We start from the raw sequence: 17,071 nt of genomic DNA, 5'->3' as shown, positions 1-17,071 counted from the left end.
GGACAACCCGGAATGCCGATGGTGCTGTGAGGAGGATGAAACCGTTGACCATGTAGTCGGGGAGTGCCCAGGTTCAAATACTTGGGTAACACTTTCAGTGTACCGAGTGACTTTAAGTCTTTCAGACCAGAGAGCCTTATCGGTTTCTCTAAGGCCGTTGGGCTCTGGTAACCCTCGGTGTGGCATTACGGGTCCTTCAGGAGACCTATATGCACAACTGCCTTGGCAGCCCACTGTTTCGACAATTCACTCATTTATATCTATTTTTAATATTTTTGTTAATTTTCTGAAATCAAAATAAAACATTTTTTTTAATTTTAATAGTAAATGTCAAGACTTTTAATTTGAGTTTTTTTAATGTGAATAGTTAAATATTTGATTTTTTTTAATATTTAAAAACTAATTTGTTACAATAGTTAATTAAAGTCGATTTAATTTAATTAAATTTTAAAAACGTTTTTTACAAGAAAAAAAGTGCAATCAAAGCTAAAAAATTTGTTGGTTTTTTTTTAAATTTAATTTATATCAGTCATTTATGAATATTTATAACTTAAATCTAATTAAACTTCATTTCAGATTATTAATGTTAATCTATTTTTTGTTTTTAACATTTCGCCTAACATTTAATCTTATATCTGCATTATTTAATTTAATTCGATCATACATCTTAGAAATGTAAATCTTTTTTATATTTAATTTAATCACCTACATATTTTAATCGCTTCCACTCTTTTTATGCTATTGTTTCCTAACTCAATTAAATTTAAAGCCTTCATCAAAATTAATAATCCAGTTATTTTAAATTTTGATTTATTATATTTTTATTATTTAAAAACCAAATCTAATTATGTTAATAAATTTTAAGCTGAAAAAATTGTAGGAATATTCTCTGATTCCTGGAACACTTTTTTTATCCTGCAATGGATCATGTAATGTCTATATAAGTTTAAAAACAAAAATAATTAATTTGAATAATATTAATTCATTTTATCGATCGAAATAATAGTAAATTTAATTAAAATTAAGCTTGTTTAAATAAAAATTTAATTTATTATGTTAAATTCCTAGGATATACCAAGAAAACCTTCAAATTTAAAATCGAATTAAATTAAATAATGTATAATATTAAATAAATGTATTGATTTTAATCCTTTTCCGAAATATCCCAATTTTGATTACAAATTAATGTAAAATTTAATCTTATACGTCATTTAATCAAATTCGATTTTATAATTAACGGTTTTCCCGGTATATCCTAAGAATGTACTATTCTACAGGATTGTAATTGTACTTGAGAATTCTATTTTTTAAATATGTAATTCCATAATTCCAACTAAAAATGTTAATCTTATATAAATTATTAAATTAAACTAAAGGTTAAATTTAATAAATTAAAGGATTTTTCCATCATATCTTAAGTCATCACAATTTAATTTAATTTATAAGTAAAGTTTATTATTTTGTTTATCTTTTAAACGTTTCTTTAATTTAAATTTAATTGATCTTGTTAATTTATGATAATTTATTTATTTAGGATTAAATATATCAATCAGTTAAATAAATTTTAACTCAAATTAAATTCTTATAAAATTTGATCTTATGCGTAATAATTAAATTTGGTTTTAAATTTAAAGCTTTTCTCAGGTGTCCGAATTCGAATAAATTAATATTTAATTTGATTAAATATAATATAAAATTAAATTTAAATTAATTCCTAATTCAGAATTTGGATACCACAGAAAAAATAATAAAGATACAATTTATTTTTCAATAATTTTTATTAATTTAAATAAAAGAAAATTTAAATTGAATATTGAAGTTAAAAAACTGTTTCAGTGTTCAGTTTTAAATTTACTTAAAGTGATTCTTAAAAAAAAAATTAATAAGCAATTAATTATTCAATGTTAAATTCCTAGGATATAAAAGGGGAACCTTTAAATTTAAAATCGAATTTGATTAAATTATGTTTAAGATTAAATTTACATTAACTTTTAATCAGAATATCTCAGTAAAAATAATAAAGATTAAATTAATTTTTCAATATAAGAAAATGTTTATTTAATATTAAAAAACTTATTTTTAATTTAATTAAAATTAAGATTCTTTAAATAAAAATAAATAAACATATATATACCAAAAAGCTTTAAATTAAAAATTGGATTTAAACAAATAATGTGTATATTCCAGATATCATTATTCTAATTAAAAATTAATATAGAATTCAACGATATCTTTTATTTAATTAAATTCGATACATTAATGAATTAAGTTCTACTTCATAATTAAAGGTTTTTCCGGTATATGCTATTCTACAGGACTGTAATTTAGTATTAAATATTAGAATTTCCTATTATCTGAATAGTGTAATTCCACTTTAAAATTTTAACCTTACATAAATTATTTAATTATATGAAATCTTAAATTTAATAAATTAAATGCTTTTTCCATAATATTTTAATTTCTTACATATCATTTTTTTTATTCAAACAGTTTAATTTGAATTATATATATTTTTTTTTGTTTGATTTGTTAAATTTGTAAAAGTAATTGAAAAATATTCTTATCTTCTACGTTATTTAATTAAATTTTTTATGTCCCTTCTATATTTAATTTTTTCAAGACTAAATATTGATTTTATTTAAATATAGTTTAACTCCAATTAAAATTTATAATTTCTTTTATTTAAAATTAGGTAATTAAGTTTTCACTAAAATGTTTCATTTTTAATACTTTGGCTAATTTTTCTAGATCGAATTAAAACTAATTTTTTTTAATTTAATATTAAAAGTATTAAAAAAAAGTCAAATAATTATTTAGTTTATTTTTTTAAATCAATTTTTTATAGCGCTTATGTAATTCAATTTGAAATTTTAAAAGTTTATGAATTTGTATAAATTTAATTTAATTAAATTGAAATCCTTATTCACTTATTCACAATATTTTAATTTTCAATTTAATTTAATATTTTTTTTTAGATGAAAAAGTGAAATTAAAAAAGTGTTGGTTTTTTTTTAAATTTAAATCATCTCATTAATTTATGAATATTTATTTAGATTTTTAACTAAGGTTTAATTAAATTTCACTTCAGAATATTCATTTTAATGGATTTTTTTGCAAAATTTCATCTTAAATTTAAAACTTAATATTATCTTAATTATTTAATTAAATTCGATCATACATTTTACAAATGTAAAACTTTCTGTATATTTAATTTAATTAAATCTTTTAATCCCTTTCAATTGCTTCAATTGTATTCAAAGCCTTTATCAAAATTTATTTACAGTTAATTTATTATATTTATTTTACATAAAAAAGTGCAATTAAATCTAATTAAAAAATAACGTAAATTTAATATTAAGTAGGATATACCTGGGAAAAGATTAAATTTTACAAGAATTGGAGTTAAATTACATTTAATTGATTTAATTTAGTTGTTTGAATTGAGCCTTTTTATTGGAAAAAAATAAATTAAATTAAAATTCACAAAATCTGTCTATAAATAAATATTTCAATTTATTTGAAATGAAAAAAAAACTAACATAAAAAAAAGAGAATTAAAATATTTAATTTAAATAAACCTGAAAAATAATTCAATTTCTAAAACTTAAAATCGAATTTCATTAAATAATGTGAATTTAATATTAAACATATTGAAATTTAAAAAAAAAACAAAATTCTTAAGAAATTGATTAAAACCCTATGTACCCTGTACATTCTTAGCATGTACGGATCAACGCTTTCAATTTCTACAATGAAAATCAAATTTAATTTAATTAATTAACTATTTACATTAAAAAAAAACTCAAATTAAAAGTCTTGACCTTACTATTAAAATCCTTTTTAATTTGATTAAAAAAAATTAAAAAGAACAATAAAAGTACATACAGTTTAATAAAAATTTATAAATCTTTAAATGAAAAAAAAATATTAATTAAGAATTGAATTAAATGATGTAAACATATAAATTTTACACATTATTAATTGAATTTTATATTTAAATACATGAAAAGAAAATATAAAATTAAACGCCTCCCTGTATATCAAAATTATTAGTTTTTTTTTTTGTAAGAAATTATACATATAACTAAAAAGTATTATTATAAAAAGACTGTTTTTTTGTTCTTAGTACCTTTACATGTAATTACTTGATGGCGTTTGTAAGGTGTAAATAAATAAAAAAAATAGCGATTTTTTTGTTTTCAATGCATTTTTTGATTCACTGTCCTGATGCTTGAAAACCTCACTTTTAGGACAACTTTTCTTAACTAAAACATCTTTTAAAACCTGAGGATGACCACATAAGTATTCGAAACATGATGTACATACAAAAAACTCTCTGAGTGAATTACACATGCCCTTCCTTAAAATAAGACACACTTGATAGCAGAATTAGTTTATTATTATTAATAAATCACCCATAGAAAAGCAAGACTTAATATAACATATTACAACAAGTGATTCAGCATATTTGTGCCGTGGCTGCCCTAAAAACACCCTTAAGACAGCCACGGCACAAATATAAGAAAATTATCATCAAAAACGGGGAAATTGGCAAACCACTCAATTAATTTTCTATTAATTAAGAGATTTGTTGTTCCTAAATGATTTAATCTGTGTCCATGGCATGTTCTGCTGCCTCCGTTGCTACTGCTGCAGAAGGGTCCCTCGGCTCTTCCCCCTGCTCATCCCTAAATTAATAAAAACATTTTCAAATTCAAATAGTTTATTGTCCAACAGAAAAATTCCCAAATCAACCTCAAATTAAGAGTACACGCATCCTTTTTTAAAAAACATATTCAGTGCTGCTAAAGATGTCGACATCTATAGCATTCATCTGATTATACCATGTACAAGCACGGCACAGTGGAGCTTTGCTGGACAGATTTGTTAAGTTAAGAGAGGGATAAAATATATGGTGCCTCCTTGTATTGGCAGGAGGAACAAATAGAGGTAGCCTCTCTAAGAGCTCAGAACAATCAATTTTATTATTGCAAAGTTTATATAAAAATATCTGACTAGAGAGAATAGTATTTTGCTTTAGTGACAAATAGTTGAATCTATTCAGCAGGTACTCCTGTTCCACACCTCTTACTGGATATACTCCATCCAACTTAACAGAAAGTAACTTTAAGAATCTGCGCTGTACATATTCCAGTCTGTTAACATGAACATCATAGATGGGGAACCACAACATAGAGCCATACATTAATTTAGACTTTTCTAATGAATTGTACAATACAGTCAAGCTGGATATATTCTTAAATTGAGAAGTGGACCTTACTATAAACCCGAGGTATTTTAAGGCTGAACCAGTGACCTGTGCTACATGCTGGTTGAATGTGAGCCTCTTATCTACTTCAATGCCCAAATCCTTCACTGAAGAACAGTCTAGCAACTGAGAACCACTCAATATATATGGGTATAAAATCTCTTCATGAAGAATGGAAATTGTCATTTTTTTACATTTGTCACAGTTTAGGGGTAGTTTATTTCTTTCACACCATTCAAAGACCCTATTCATGTCCTCTTGCAGCTTCAGGCAGTCCAGCATAGTACGAATGATACGAAACAACTTCAGATCATCAGCGAATAAAAGACAGAAACTCTCCATACAATCAGCTAAATCATTAATAAATAGATCGAACAGCATTGGGGCGAGGTTACTGCCTTGGGGCGCACCACTCGAAGCCACGTAATACTCAGACCCAAAACCATTAAATTCAACATACTGAAGCCTGCCAGTCAGATGAAATCCAGCCAAAGCCAGCTTCCGTTCCAGTAAACCGTGATCCAGCCGATCGAAAGCCTTCGAGAAGTCTGTGTACAGCACATCCAACTGGCTTTTCTGATTTATAGCTAGATATGCTGTTTCCAAGAAACAAGCCATATTAGTGACAGTAGATCTTTTCTGAAAGAAACCATGCTGCTTCTCTGTAATTATATGCTTAATTTGAGGAGACAACTTATCGTGCACACATATCTCAAAGGCCTTCGAAAAATTAGAGACAATTGACACCGGTCTGTAGTTCTCTATTCTGCCATGGTCGCCACTCTTAAACACTGGACATATTTTAGCCTTTTTCCACTCTTCCGGAAATGCATTGGTCTTGAGTGATAAGTTGAAGATTTGTAAGAGTGGTACAGCCAGGGCCGATGCATAGTCACGCAAAAGAAATGAAGGTATTTGGTCAGGACCCGCAGTTTCTTTGTTTCTTAACTTCTGTAAAGCTTTTCTTACATCTGCCTCAACAAAAGATTGGACCAAAATGTTGTCTGAACCATATGTATCAGATTCTTTGGGCTGAGCAATAGAGGACTCAACATAAACACTCCTGAAAAAATCAGAAAAAGCATTTACAATACTTTTAGGACCCACAACAGTGGTATCTTTATAGCTCATAGAACCTGGAATGCGAGAGTTGTTTCGTTTAAGGTGAATGAACCTCCAAAATTGCTTTGGATCACTCCGAATAGCTGACTCAGTCCTGGATATATACTCGTGATAAGCAAGATCCATTTTTGTTTTTTACTACCCTCCTAGCAGCTCTAAAATCCTCATAAGCACCGAAGAGCACCGTGTATGAAGCCATCTCCTATGTAGCCTAGACTTTAATTTTAATAATTTCCTAATTTCATGAGTGTACCACACAGGATATGAGTATTTACTATTAGAGGGTCGAAAACGAGGAACAGCTAGACAAAAAATTTCATGGATTTTGTCATAAAAGGTTTTAACTGGCTCATTAATATCTGACTGGGTGCATATAAAAGTCCAATCCACATCAGAGATAAGCTGGTAAAGATAGGGAAAATTAGCCCTCCGGAAATTATACTTAGGACTCTCATTGTTGGAGGGGAAATCTGTAACACTCTCGAGTTTGACAAGATTCAACGAGATATTAATAGCAGGGTGATATTCATCCTCACTGACAAGGGATTGGTCGTCCTTATCCACAGAACACTGGAAGTTGGAGAGAACTAGATCAAGCAAACTATTGTTGCAGTTAAGGGCATTGTTAAATTGAGAGAGATTCAAAAACGCCATAAAATACCTTAGGCCAGCAAGTTTAGTGTTACAATCATAAACATTATCCAGTATAAACCTCATATTAAAATCCCCCAACAACAAAATATTTTGGTTCTGAATTGCCCTAAAAGAGGGAAGATAATCAAAGAGAGACAAGTAATTTTCTAAAGGCGAGTTTGGTGGTATATATATAACAAAAATATAAACACTTGTCTTGTTTACAGACACCCTGCAACCCACAATATCCATAGATGGTAGTATGACCTCCAAGTCCTTCAAATCAACCCTGACAGATGCCAAGTCATGTCTAACAGCAACAAGAACTCCACCTCCTCTTTTGACTCCAAGAGCCTCGAGATTTCGGTCCTTACGATACGCTAAATAGTTATTTTCAAAAAGTTCCCGATCCCGTACACCATCCTGAATCAGATACACATATAAGTTGATAATCGCCACCGGACACTGACTTGTAGAATTCGTGTGTTTTGCTATTAAGTCCCCGAACGTTCTGGTAAATTGCAGAGATATACCCCCCGTTGGACAAGGCTATTGGTTTTTTTTGTTTACGATTGTTATTCAAGGACACAATCTTCTGGGATCCATTGGAGTAGACAATTCTCAGACCTGACTCACCAGCCTCTGTACGCCTCTGAAATTCTGCCTTCAAATTTCGATACTCCTGTTGTTGCCTCGGTGTTTTATCCATACTTAGAGACAGGTGTTTCAAATTAGTATTTTTTTTGAGTCTGACGGCGTTAGCAATCACCATTTGAGGGAGCTCTGGAGAGTGACATATCACTCTAATTGGCCTGATTTTATTGTCAACCTGCCTCCCCATTCGGTAAACCCTAAAATCATCTTCAGAAATGTTAGAGTCCACACACTCCCTGATCACTGATGTAACTGCCTGCTTAATATCTTTTGTTGATTCGGGGCAATTAAACAACATGAAATTCCTTTTTCTGCCTTCCCGTTCATGGTGCTCTACAATAAATTGTTCAATATCAACACTACTAATAATGAGTTCGTTGGCTGTGAACAGATAGCTGAAGGTTTTGCCCAGTTTTTTTCAACAGTCTATAGTCCTATTAATACTATAAACAATAATGGTGCTTTTATCAATCAGCAAGCAAAGTTAAATATGACCATTCCTAATCCCACCCTTTCCGTTGGGTTGATTTTTGATAAAATTACCAAGTTGCCACCCAAAGTTAGTTCAGGACCCGATGGCATTCCGAATTATTTTCTAATAAAGTGTGTATGTACTATTTCATACCCTCTTTTTATAATTTTTAAAAGATCTTTAGATTCTGCAATTTTTCCAACCTTGTGAAAACATAGTTTTGTAATGCCAATTTTAAAAAAAAACTACTATTGATTATTTGTGTACAAATTTAAATGATGTGTCATGTAGAGTACTCTCATCTGGTATTTCTGACCATGAAGCCATTCTCGCTAGGATTCCATGCAACACTGTATTTCCTTCATCTCATTATATAGGAAGAATTTTCAGCAGAGCAAATTTTAATGCTTTTTCTTCTACTGCAGCTTTGGTTAATTGGAATGCAGTTGAAATGGCTCCTGACCCGTTTACTTTGTTATTTCATGTGCTATGTGACAAGATCAATCAGTGTTTTCCTAAAAAGAGGCTTAAAATGAAAAATAGAAAACCATGGGTCACAGCAGGCCTCAGAACTTCAGCTAAAAACCTCCGTTTTTTGGCTAAGCTGTGCAAGTTTACAACTAATGCAAACATTATTCTTTATCATCAGAAATATCGTAGTCTATATAGAAAGACGATAAAAGCAGCTAAGGTTAAATATTATAGTGACCGCTTGAATATGTCCTCAAATAGGCAGAGAGAATGTTGGTCAATTATAAATGACTTCAGGCATTCTCACAAGAAAGTTTCAGAACCAGAAGTAAGACCAAATAGTTTAAATGATTCTTACTGTAATATTCCTCATTTATTGCTCAAGGATGTGAATACTAATATTGATCCTTTGCATTATATTCAACAAGTGTCAGTTCAAAATTCTTTTTTCTTTTATCCTGTTAGCCTTACTGATGTTAGAGATGCAATTAAAAGCTTAAAAAACCATAAATCAGCTGGAGCTGATGGAATATCATCAAAATTACTACTCCTTTTGCCTGACTCAGCATTGAATGCCTTAGCTTCTGCAATAAACAATTCCTTTCATAATGGCATCTTTCCAGCATGTTTGAAGGAGGCAGTGGTTATCCCTCTTTATAAGGGTGGAGATGTGAGTGAGCCTTGTAATTTTCGTCCAATTTCTATATTATCTACCCTCTCCAAGATAGTTGAAAAACTTGCAAAAATCAGAATTCTATCTTTTTTGCAACATAATTGCATTTTATCTGCAAATCAGTTTGGATTTCAAACGGGAAAAGGGACTCATGACGCTGTTTTCGGCTTTTTGGAGAGTGTCTATGTGTCCTTAAATTCTGGAGAGTCCGCGGCGGCAGTGTTTTGCGATTTATCCAAGGCATTTGATTGTGTAGATCATGGAATACTGCTGTCTAAGCTCAATAATTATGGCTTTAGAGGTGTGGCATTGCAATGGCTGGAATCCTATCTGTCTAATCGTACCCAAAGAGTTACAGTATCTGGATGTTTATCCGATTCCAGATCCCTTAAAACTGGAGTACCTCAGGGTTCAGTGTTAGGACCACTATTATTTTTGCTCTATGTAAATGATTTGGGTTTATTAAAACTGCAGGGCAAAGCGGTTCAGTTTGCTGATGATACCACCATTTTATGGAATCATAGAGATTCTGATAATGTTAGAGCCCAGGTTTTTAGGGATCTTAAGATTTTATCGGAGTTGTGTGCTGCAAACAGGCTTGTATTTAATGTGGGCAAAACCTTTATTATGGGATTTAAGTGTGACGTTCAGGGCCTTATGTTTAGTGAAAACTCCCCCTTGCAAAACAAAGAAAGCTGTAAGTTCCTTGGTATTACCATTGATGGTCGCCTTCGCTTCGAAGATCATATCCTAAATCTTGCATCAAAATTATCCTCTGGATGCTTTGCAGTAAGAATGGCGGGGCATGAGCTGGGAGGGGTAGTTGCACGTTCAGTGTACTTTTCTCTTATTGAGTCCCACCTTCGTTATGGCTTGCCTTTTTGGGGTTTAAGCAACAAGGGATTATTAAACATAATTTTTGTGATTCAAAAAAAGGCAGTTAGATACCTATGTTCCGCTGGGTTAAGAGATTCTTGTAAACCTCTCTTTATATCTCAAAAAATCCTAACTCTTTTTTCTCTTTTTATCTTAGAAACAGCTACTCTTATTCATAAATGTCCTAAACCTCCCTCTAACACTGGTCATATGACTCGCCAGGTTAACGATTTTCCCTTACCAATCCCTACATCCTCCCTCACGAAGAACTCACTTATATACCTCAGCAAAAAAATTTACAGCCATGTTCCTCTATGTATCAGACAAATTTTAGAAGTTAAGAGATTCAAAAAGGAATTAAAATCACTTTTATTATCCAGGGCATATTATAGCCTTGACCATTTTTTTAATGATACCTTTTAACCTGTGCTCTGACATCATTTTAGTGTTTTAGTTTTGTTTCCTGTTAAATAATGTAATTTACTTCTTCTAAATTCTGTTTTATTGACAGCTTTACTTATTTTTTAATGAAATTTATCAAAAACATGCTTTTTTTTCTCAATCTGTTTTGTTATGATTAATTTTGGTAATGTGTGTAAATTTTATGGTAAAGTGTTTTAGAAGTTATGTTTGTTTGAAATTTAAAGTGAATTTGGAATTTTTTAGTTTTTAGGATGCTTGTACACAAGATTTTGTTGTCTTACGTAATATAGCACATTTTCTTTCTTTCTTTCTAAATCTGGCGACAATAGCAAAATCGAGAATTACAGAAGTGTTTGTATACAATCAGCCATTCCGAAGCTCATGGACAGTCTTATCTATAATCAATTATATTTTTATTGTAAAGAGTTGTTACTTAGCAAACAACATGGATTTATTTCTGGAAAGTCTGCTGTGACTAATTTGTTAGTGTTTCAGCAGAATCTGTTGAATGCCTTGGAGAGGGGATGTCAGATGGATGTAATCTACACCGACTTCTCCAAGGCGTTCGGCAGAGTTGACCATAGTATTTTGGCAAAAAAGTTGGATATTTTTGGATTTTCTAATCTTATGGTGAATTGGTTTGTAAATTCCCTGTCAGGGAGGACCCAGCAGGCACGAATAGGTAATGCAAGATCAAGCTATATTAATGTTCATTTAAACTTTAATGCACACCTAAACAATATTGTTCTCAAATCCTCTAAGAATCTGGGTTTTGTACTAAGGAACTGTAAAGAATTTTCTATAGAGACCTGTAAGAGGTTATACATGTCATTGGTTGTTTCATTGCTGGAATATGGCTCAGTGATATGGTCGCCCTTTTACATGAATAATTGCTTGTCCTTGGAAAGAGTTCAGAACAAATTTATTAGGTTTTGTCTCTATAAACTTCGAATAAGAATTCCGGATGATCATGTTTATGATATTGCTTTAGAAATGCTTGATATGAAGACATTGAGACAAAGACGGATATATGCAGATTTAATTTTTTTGTATAAATTATTGAATGGTCGGATAATTTGTCCAGAACTTCTGATGACAATACAATTTAATATTCCATCTAGGAATTTAAGGCAGTATCGTGTCTTTTCATTACCATTTCATAGCGCCAATTATGCATTACATGCTCCTATTGAAAGAACTCTAAGAATTGTCAATACTAGGGAGGTTGAAATTTTGGGCATTTCCTTATCTAGATTTAAGAGTCAAATAAATTTTTTTTTTTTAGTGCAATACTGAATATTATACTTTAGTAGGGTATGTTTTTAGTATTTTTAGAATTCTGTTATATTGATTTAAGTTATAAAACTATTTTCGGTATTTTACATTTATAAGTAGGCTTTATTACTGCTTAATAGTTAGTATTTTACTGTTAAGTATGGTTAGGTTCAATTGATTTTGTATTTAATTTACTGTTGTAATGGGGTTGATCCCGTAAAATAAATAAATAAATAAATAAACTACTGTTAGACACAGTGGGATTGGAATTCGTCTCAATACCGCAGTTCACAACAGTCTTCTTCAGTTCATGCTCCAAAGAAGTAACCCTTTTAGTAAGCAGTTCACTATTTACCTTTAAGAGATCATTCTTCTCCTCCACCTCCTTTAAAAGCATTTTTAAATATGTAATTTCAACCTCGAGAGCTCTGTTGGTTGTTAATGAGTTGTCTTTAGTTGTGTTACCACTTTGATAATAATGATAATAATAGTTTATTTATGGTGATAAGATACAACCATTTCTGTGTAAAAATATTTAACTATTGACAGTTTAATAAATTTGGAACAATCACAGTTTTGATTGCATTTATTCACATTTGTCAAAAATACTTAAAATAAAAACATAAATAATATACGTTAAGTTCTAATAATAACTATAATATATTTGAACCCTTTCAATTTTGCTTTTATAGCCTTCATAGCTTGGAGACCAGACTAAAGACCCATAGTCCAACACTGATAGTACAATGGACCAGTATACAGATTGAAAGCATTGTACACTATTAAAATCGGGAAGTATGAGTTTAATAAAACCAAGAAGCTTTATACCACGGCCCGATATGTGATCAATGTGAAGGTCAAAATTAACACTTCAAAAATCACACCAAGGTCTTTTATATGGTGCAAGTGGTTAAGTTTCTTATTTTTTGATAATTTGATTTTTATATTATTCTGTTTGAAAATATGTCTTGGTTCTTCTATGAATTTGTAATTTTTTTGTTTTTAGGATGCTTGTAAACAAGATTTTGTCTTACATAATATAGCACATTTTTTTTCTAATTTTTTTAATTTTATTAATTCCTCAAACATTAAAACTAAGCAATGAGCTACATTTCTTCCAACCTTTTTTTGGGACCGTTCTTTGAATTTTTAAACTAAGTTGGTTGTCAAAAAACAGAAAGGGGCATTTATTTCCAACAGGTTTGTTACCCAATTACAGGAAAGAATTTAAAAAAAAAGACACAATAAAAAACATGTTGAAGTTTGTACTTCAGCACATGCAAAGCAGGAAAGAAAAAAGAAAATACCAAAATATGTATAAAAATGGAAAATCAAAATGCTTAACATTCTACATACTAGAAAGACTCTGCATCACCTATTTACTTTATACTTTCTATAATGGACCTTAAACTGTCAACAAAAATATCGAACCATTCATATAAATTATTATTAATATACCTAATTCTGACACATTATATTAATAGGGGATTTAAAAAAAAAATTATTCCTAGGGGGATTTACATAAAAAAGTCAATAAATCTTTGTATCCTTTTATTTTTGTTTAATTTTGATTTTTGTTACCTGAGCTTTTCTTTATTTACTTACTTAGTAACTTTCCTTACTATTATTTACTTACTAGCATAATTTTGTACTGGACTTGACTCATTAATAAATGAATAAAACTCACCTTAGTGGTCCCAAAGGCTTCTCTGGCGGAGCTCCTCTCCTCTCCTCACCCTCAATCAGTTTCAAGAAAGGCCCAGTCTCATCCTCATCCAAAATTTTAAACTGCTGCTCCTTACCGACATACCCAATAGACACATTCTTAGTGGAAAGATCAACTTCTGGAGGAAGCGTGTCCCTAAGAGCCCTCAGTCCATGGGCGATAAGTTCCTCCAAACTGGCCCCAGGCAACTGCTCCAGATGCTTTTCCAAATAAGTTCTTGCACTCTGCGACCTCGCCCCAATAGACATGGCTTTGCAATCGTAATAATTGGCCGAGGGGCAAGTCTGGTAGATGTGGCTACCTTTGTCGTCGAAACCAGCCACCAGGAGTCCAACCCCATAAGGTCTGCGGTCGTACCTTTGGGTGCACAGTTGCATCTTATTACCCAGAGTGGAAATCAGTCTGTTTAATGGCAAATAAGTGTCGTGGGAGTACTTGTAGTTCAAACATTCGGTTCTCATGTAGCGACTAAGGATCCTCGCATCTGCTGTTAAACCGGAAATGGTTATGCCGATGTGGTCGTCGATGTTGATTACTTTCTTCTGGTAAGCGGAGAGTTCCGAGGAGGCCCTTTTAAGGGCTATGAGGACTGCGTGGGAGTTACTTTTGAGGCCTACGGTGGCGGAACCCAAGTTTACCGCTTCCATGGCGTATTCCACTTGGTGGAGGCGCCCCTGGGGGCTCCATACTGTCACGTCACTGTCGTACTGGTTCCTGAACATGTTTTTGGTACGGTTCTTTAAGCGACACTCTTTTTATTTCAAAGTTTTTAAGAATGAAAACGAAAAGTTGAAATGATAAAGCGGTTTTTGCTGTCAGATCAGTTTGACAGCGAGAATTAAGGTTATGTCTGCTGTCAAACTGTCAAAGCCATGGACAAGTTTAAAGAGGAGATCGGTAAAGTTCTGACGTGAGTGTAGTTGACATTTTTTGTGTTTGACATCGAAAAGTTTGGTTATTTTTTGTTTACCCCAATAAAGCAATAGAAAATTTAATCTTTTGGAAGGAAACGTAATTTTCAGTTGAAACCACGTTGACCACACCTGGCTGTCAATAACATGGACAACCTTAAAGAGGAGAGTCATAAGGTGGAAATTTTAGTTTGTAGAGCAGTGACGCCAACCTAGAGAAAATATCTTTAGTTCGTTCATTCGTTTTTTTTTTAATTTCTTCGCACTTCCAAAGCGGTCAAGCTCAGGGTTCTTGGTTGATGAATCTTGATTGACTGAAGATAGAATCATGAAATAAACTTTATTGGATTAAAAATAATTAGCTTTAAAATTTTGATAATATCTTTTAAAGCCCTAAATCCAGTACTTTTGGAGATACTTCAATTAAAAAACAAGATGTCACTTTTAAAGTAGGTAGGAGAAGAAAATCACGTATATCTTTTTCGGAAAATTATCTACAGTGGTCATCATCATAAACAAAGTTGATAAATAGCTGGTCGACTACCAGAATCTTTTTAAATTTTTTCCAATAGGATCAACAGTGTAGGAATTACGACCATTTGAAATTTGCCTCACGTCAGTAAAGCCTTGAAACGTCAAGCTCAGGGTTCTTGGTTGATAAATCTTGATCTACTGAAGATAGAATCATGAAATTAACTTTATTGGATTAAAAATAATTAGCTTTAAAATTTTAAGAATATCTTTTAAAGCCCTAAATCCAGTACTTTTGGAGATACTTAAATTACAAAACAAGATGTCACTTTTAAAGTAGGTAGGAGAAGAAAATCACGTATATCTTTTTTGGAAAATGATCTACAGTGATCATCATCATAAACAAAGTTGATAAATAGCTGGTCGACTACCAGAATCTTTTTAAATTTTTCCAATAGGATCAACAGTTTAGTAGTTACGACCATTTGAAATTTGCCTCACGTCAGTAGAGCCTTGAAACGTTAAGCCCAGAGTTCTTGATTCATAACTCTTGATCTACTGAAGATATAATCATAAAATAAACTTTATTGGATTCAGAATGATTAACTTTAAAATTTTGATAATATCTTTTAAAGCCCTAAATCCAGTACTTTTGGAGATACTTCAATTACAAGACAAGATGTCACTTTTAAAGTAGGTAGGAGAAGAAAATCACGTATATCTTTTTTGGAAAATAATCTACAGTGAACATCATCATAAACAAAGTTGATAAATAGCTGGTCGACTACCAGAATCTTTTTAAATTTTTCCAATAGGATCAACAGTGTAGTAGTTACGACCATTTGAAATTTGCCTCACGTCAGTAAAGCCTTGAACCGTCAAGCTCAGGGTTCTTGGTTGATAAATCTTGATCTACTGAAGATAGAATCATAAAATAAACTTTATTGGATTAAAAATAATTAGCTTTAAAATTTTGATAATATCTTTTAAAGCCCTAAATCCAGTACTTTTGGAGATACTTCAATTACAAGACAAGATGTCACTTTTAAAGTAGGTAGGAGAAGAAAATCACGTATATCTTTTTTGGAAAATAATCTACAGTGATCATCATCATAAACAAAGTTGATAAATAGCTGGTCGACTACCAGAATCTTTTAAAATTTTTCCAATAGGATCAACAGTGTAGGAGTTACAACTATTTGAAATTTGCCCCACGTCAGTAAAGCCTTGAACCGTCAAGCTCAGGGTTCTTGGTTGATAAATCTTGATCTACTGAAGATATAATCATAAAATAAACTTTATTGGATTTAGAATGATTAACTTTAAAATGTCGATAGTATCTGCTAAAGCTCCAAAGCCAATATTTTGGGGGTTATTTCAACTGGAAAATAAAATGTCCCGTGTAACGCAGAAACGCGACGAAAATTGCGTTTATCTTTCTTATGAGTCGCTCTACAGTCATCTACAAGAACCTTCCTATATTCTTCAAACATTTTCAATGCCTAAGACGCTATGGCCAGTTGAATTTTTGTTCACATCAAACCTCGTCTTTTTCTTCTCCGTCTTTTTCTTCTTCTTCTTTTGGTCATCATTCATTCTTTTTCAGAACCACATTGAAAGAACAAATTCCCAAATTTCCCAGACAGTCCAGATAGTCTAAAGCCATTTCCCTTTGAAGTGAGTCAAATATCTTCTCTCACTCCTACTTCTTCTCTTGCTCGATCCGCCTCCTGCCCAGACTCACCCCACTTAAACCCCACCTGTCCAATCATTAACAACGAATAAACTGTTTCATTTGCAGGTGATAAGGTCGACCACCAAGGACCTGGAAATATCGGACGTAACGTGGCGGAAAACCGAGGACGACCAGCACTACCAGATCGTCTTCCTGATGGAGTGCGGCCAGAAGTGCGAGGAGATCCTCAACATTTTCAAGGAGCACGAGATCGGCAACAAGCTGAGCTCCAAGATCAACGTCCTTTCTTGCACCATCCACTACCACGGCAACGCCGTCAACGAGAAAGACGAGTCCGGAGAGGAGGAGGACGAGGAAGACACTCTGGAGGACAAGTCAGTTCACTGACCCTCTCCAGAA

General features: G+C 31.7%; 1 protein-coding gene across 1 annotated transcript; it reads right to left on the bottom strand.

The window, feature by feature from the left end:
- Positions 1 to 4,377: 4,377 nt before the first annotated feature.
- On the bottom strand, positions 4,378 to 14,436 carry LOC126747455 (proteasome subunit alpha type-1-like). Its single transcript, XM_050456112.1, has 2 exons — positions 13,556 to 14,436; positions 4,378 to 4,688 (listed from the first exon to the last, which is right to left on the bottom strand). The coding sequence occupies exons 1-2, from the start codon at positions 14,314 to 14,316 to the stop codon at positions 4,607 to 4,609; spliced, it is 843 nt and encodes a 280-aa protein (XP_050312069.1). The 5' UTR covers positions 14,317 to 14,436; the 3' UTR covers positions 4,378 to 4,606.
- Positions 14,437 to 17,071: the final 2,635 nt, after the last annotated feature.

Source organism: Anthonomus grandis, chromosome 19 (genome assembly GCF_022605725.1).
Source record: "Anthonomus grandis grandis chromosome 19, icAntGran1.3, whole genome shotgun sequence".
Classification (NCBI taxonomy): Eukaryota; Metazoa; Arthropoda; class Insecta; order Coleoptera; family Curculionidae; genus Anthonomus; species Anthonomus grandis.
The sequence above is the reverse complement of the archived record's forward strand: the minus strand, read 5'-3'. Positions and strand labels throughout refer to the sequence as shown.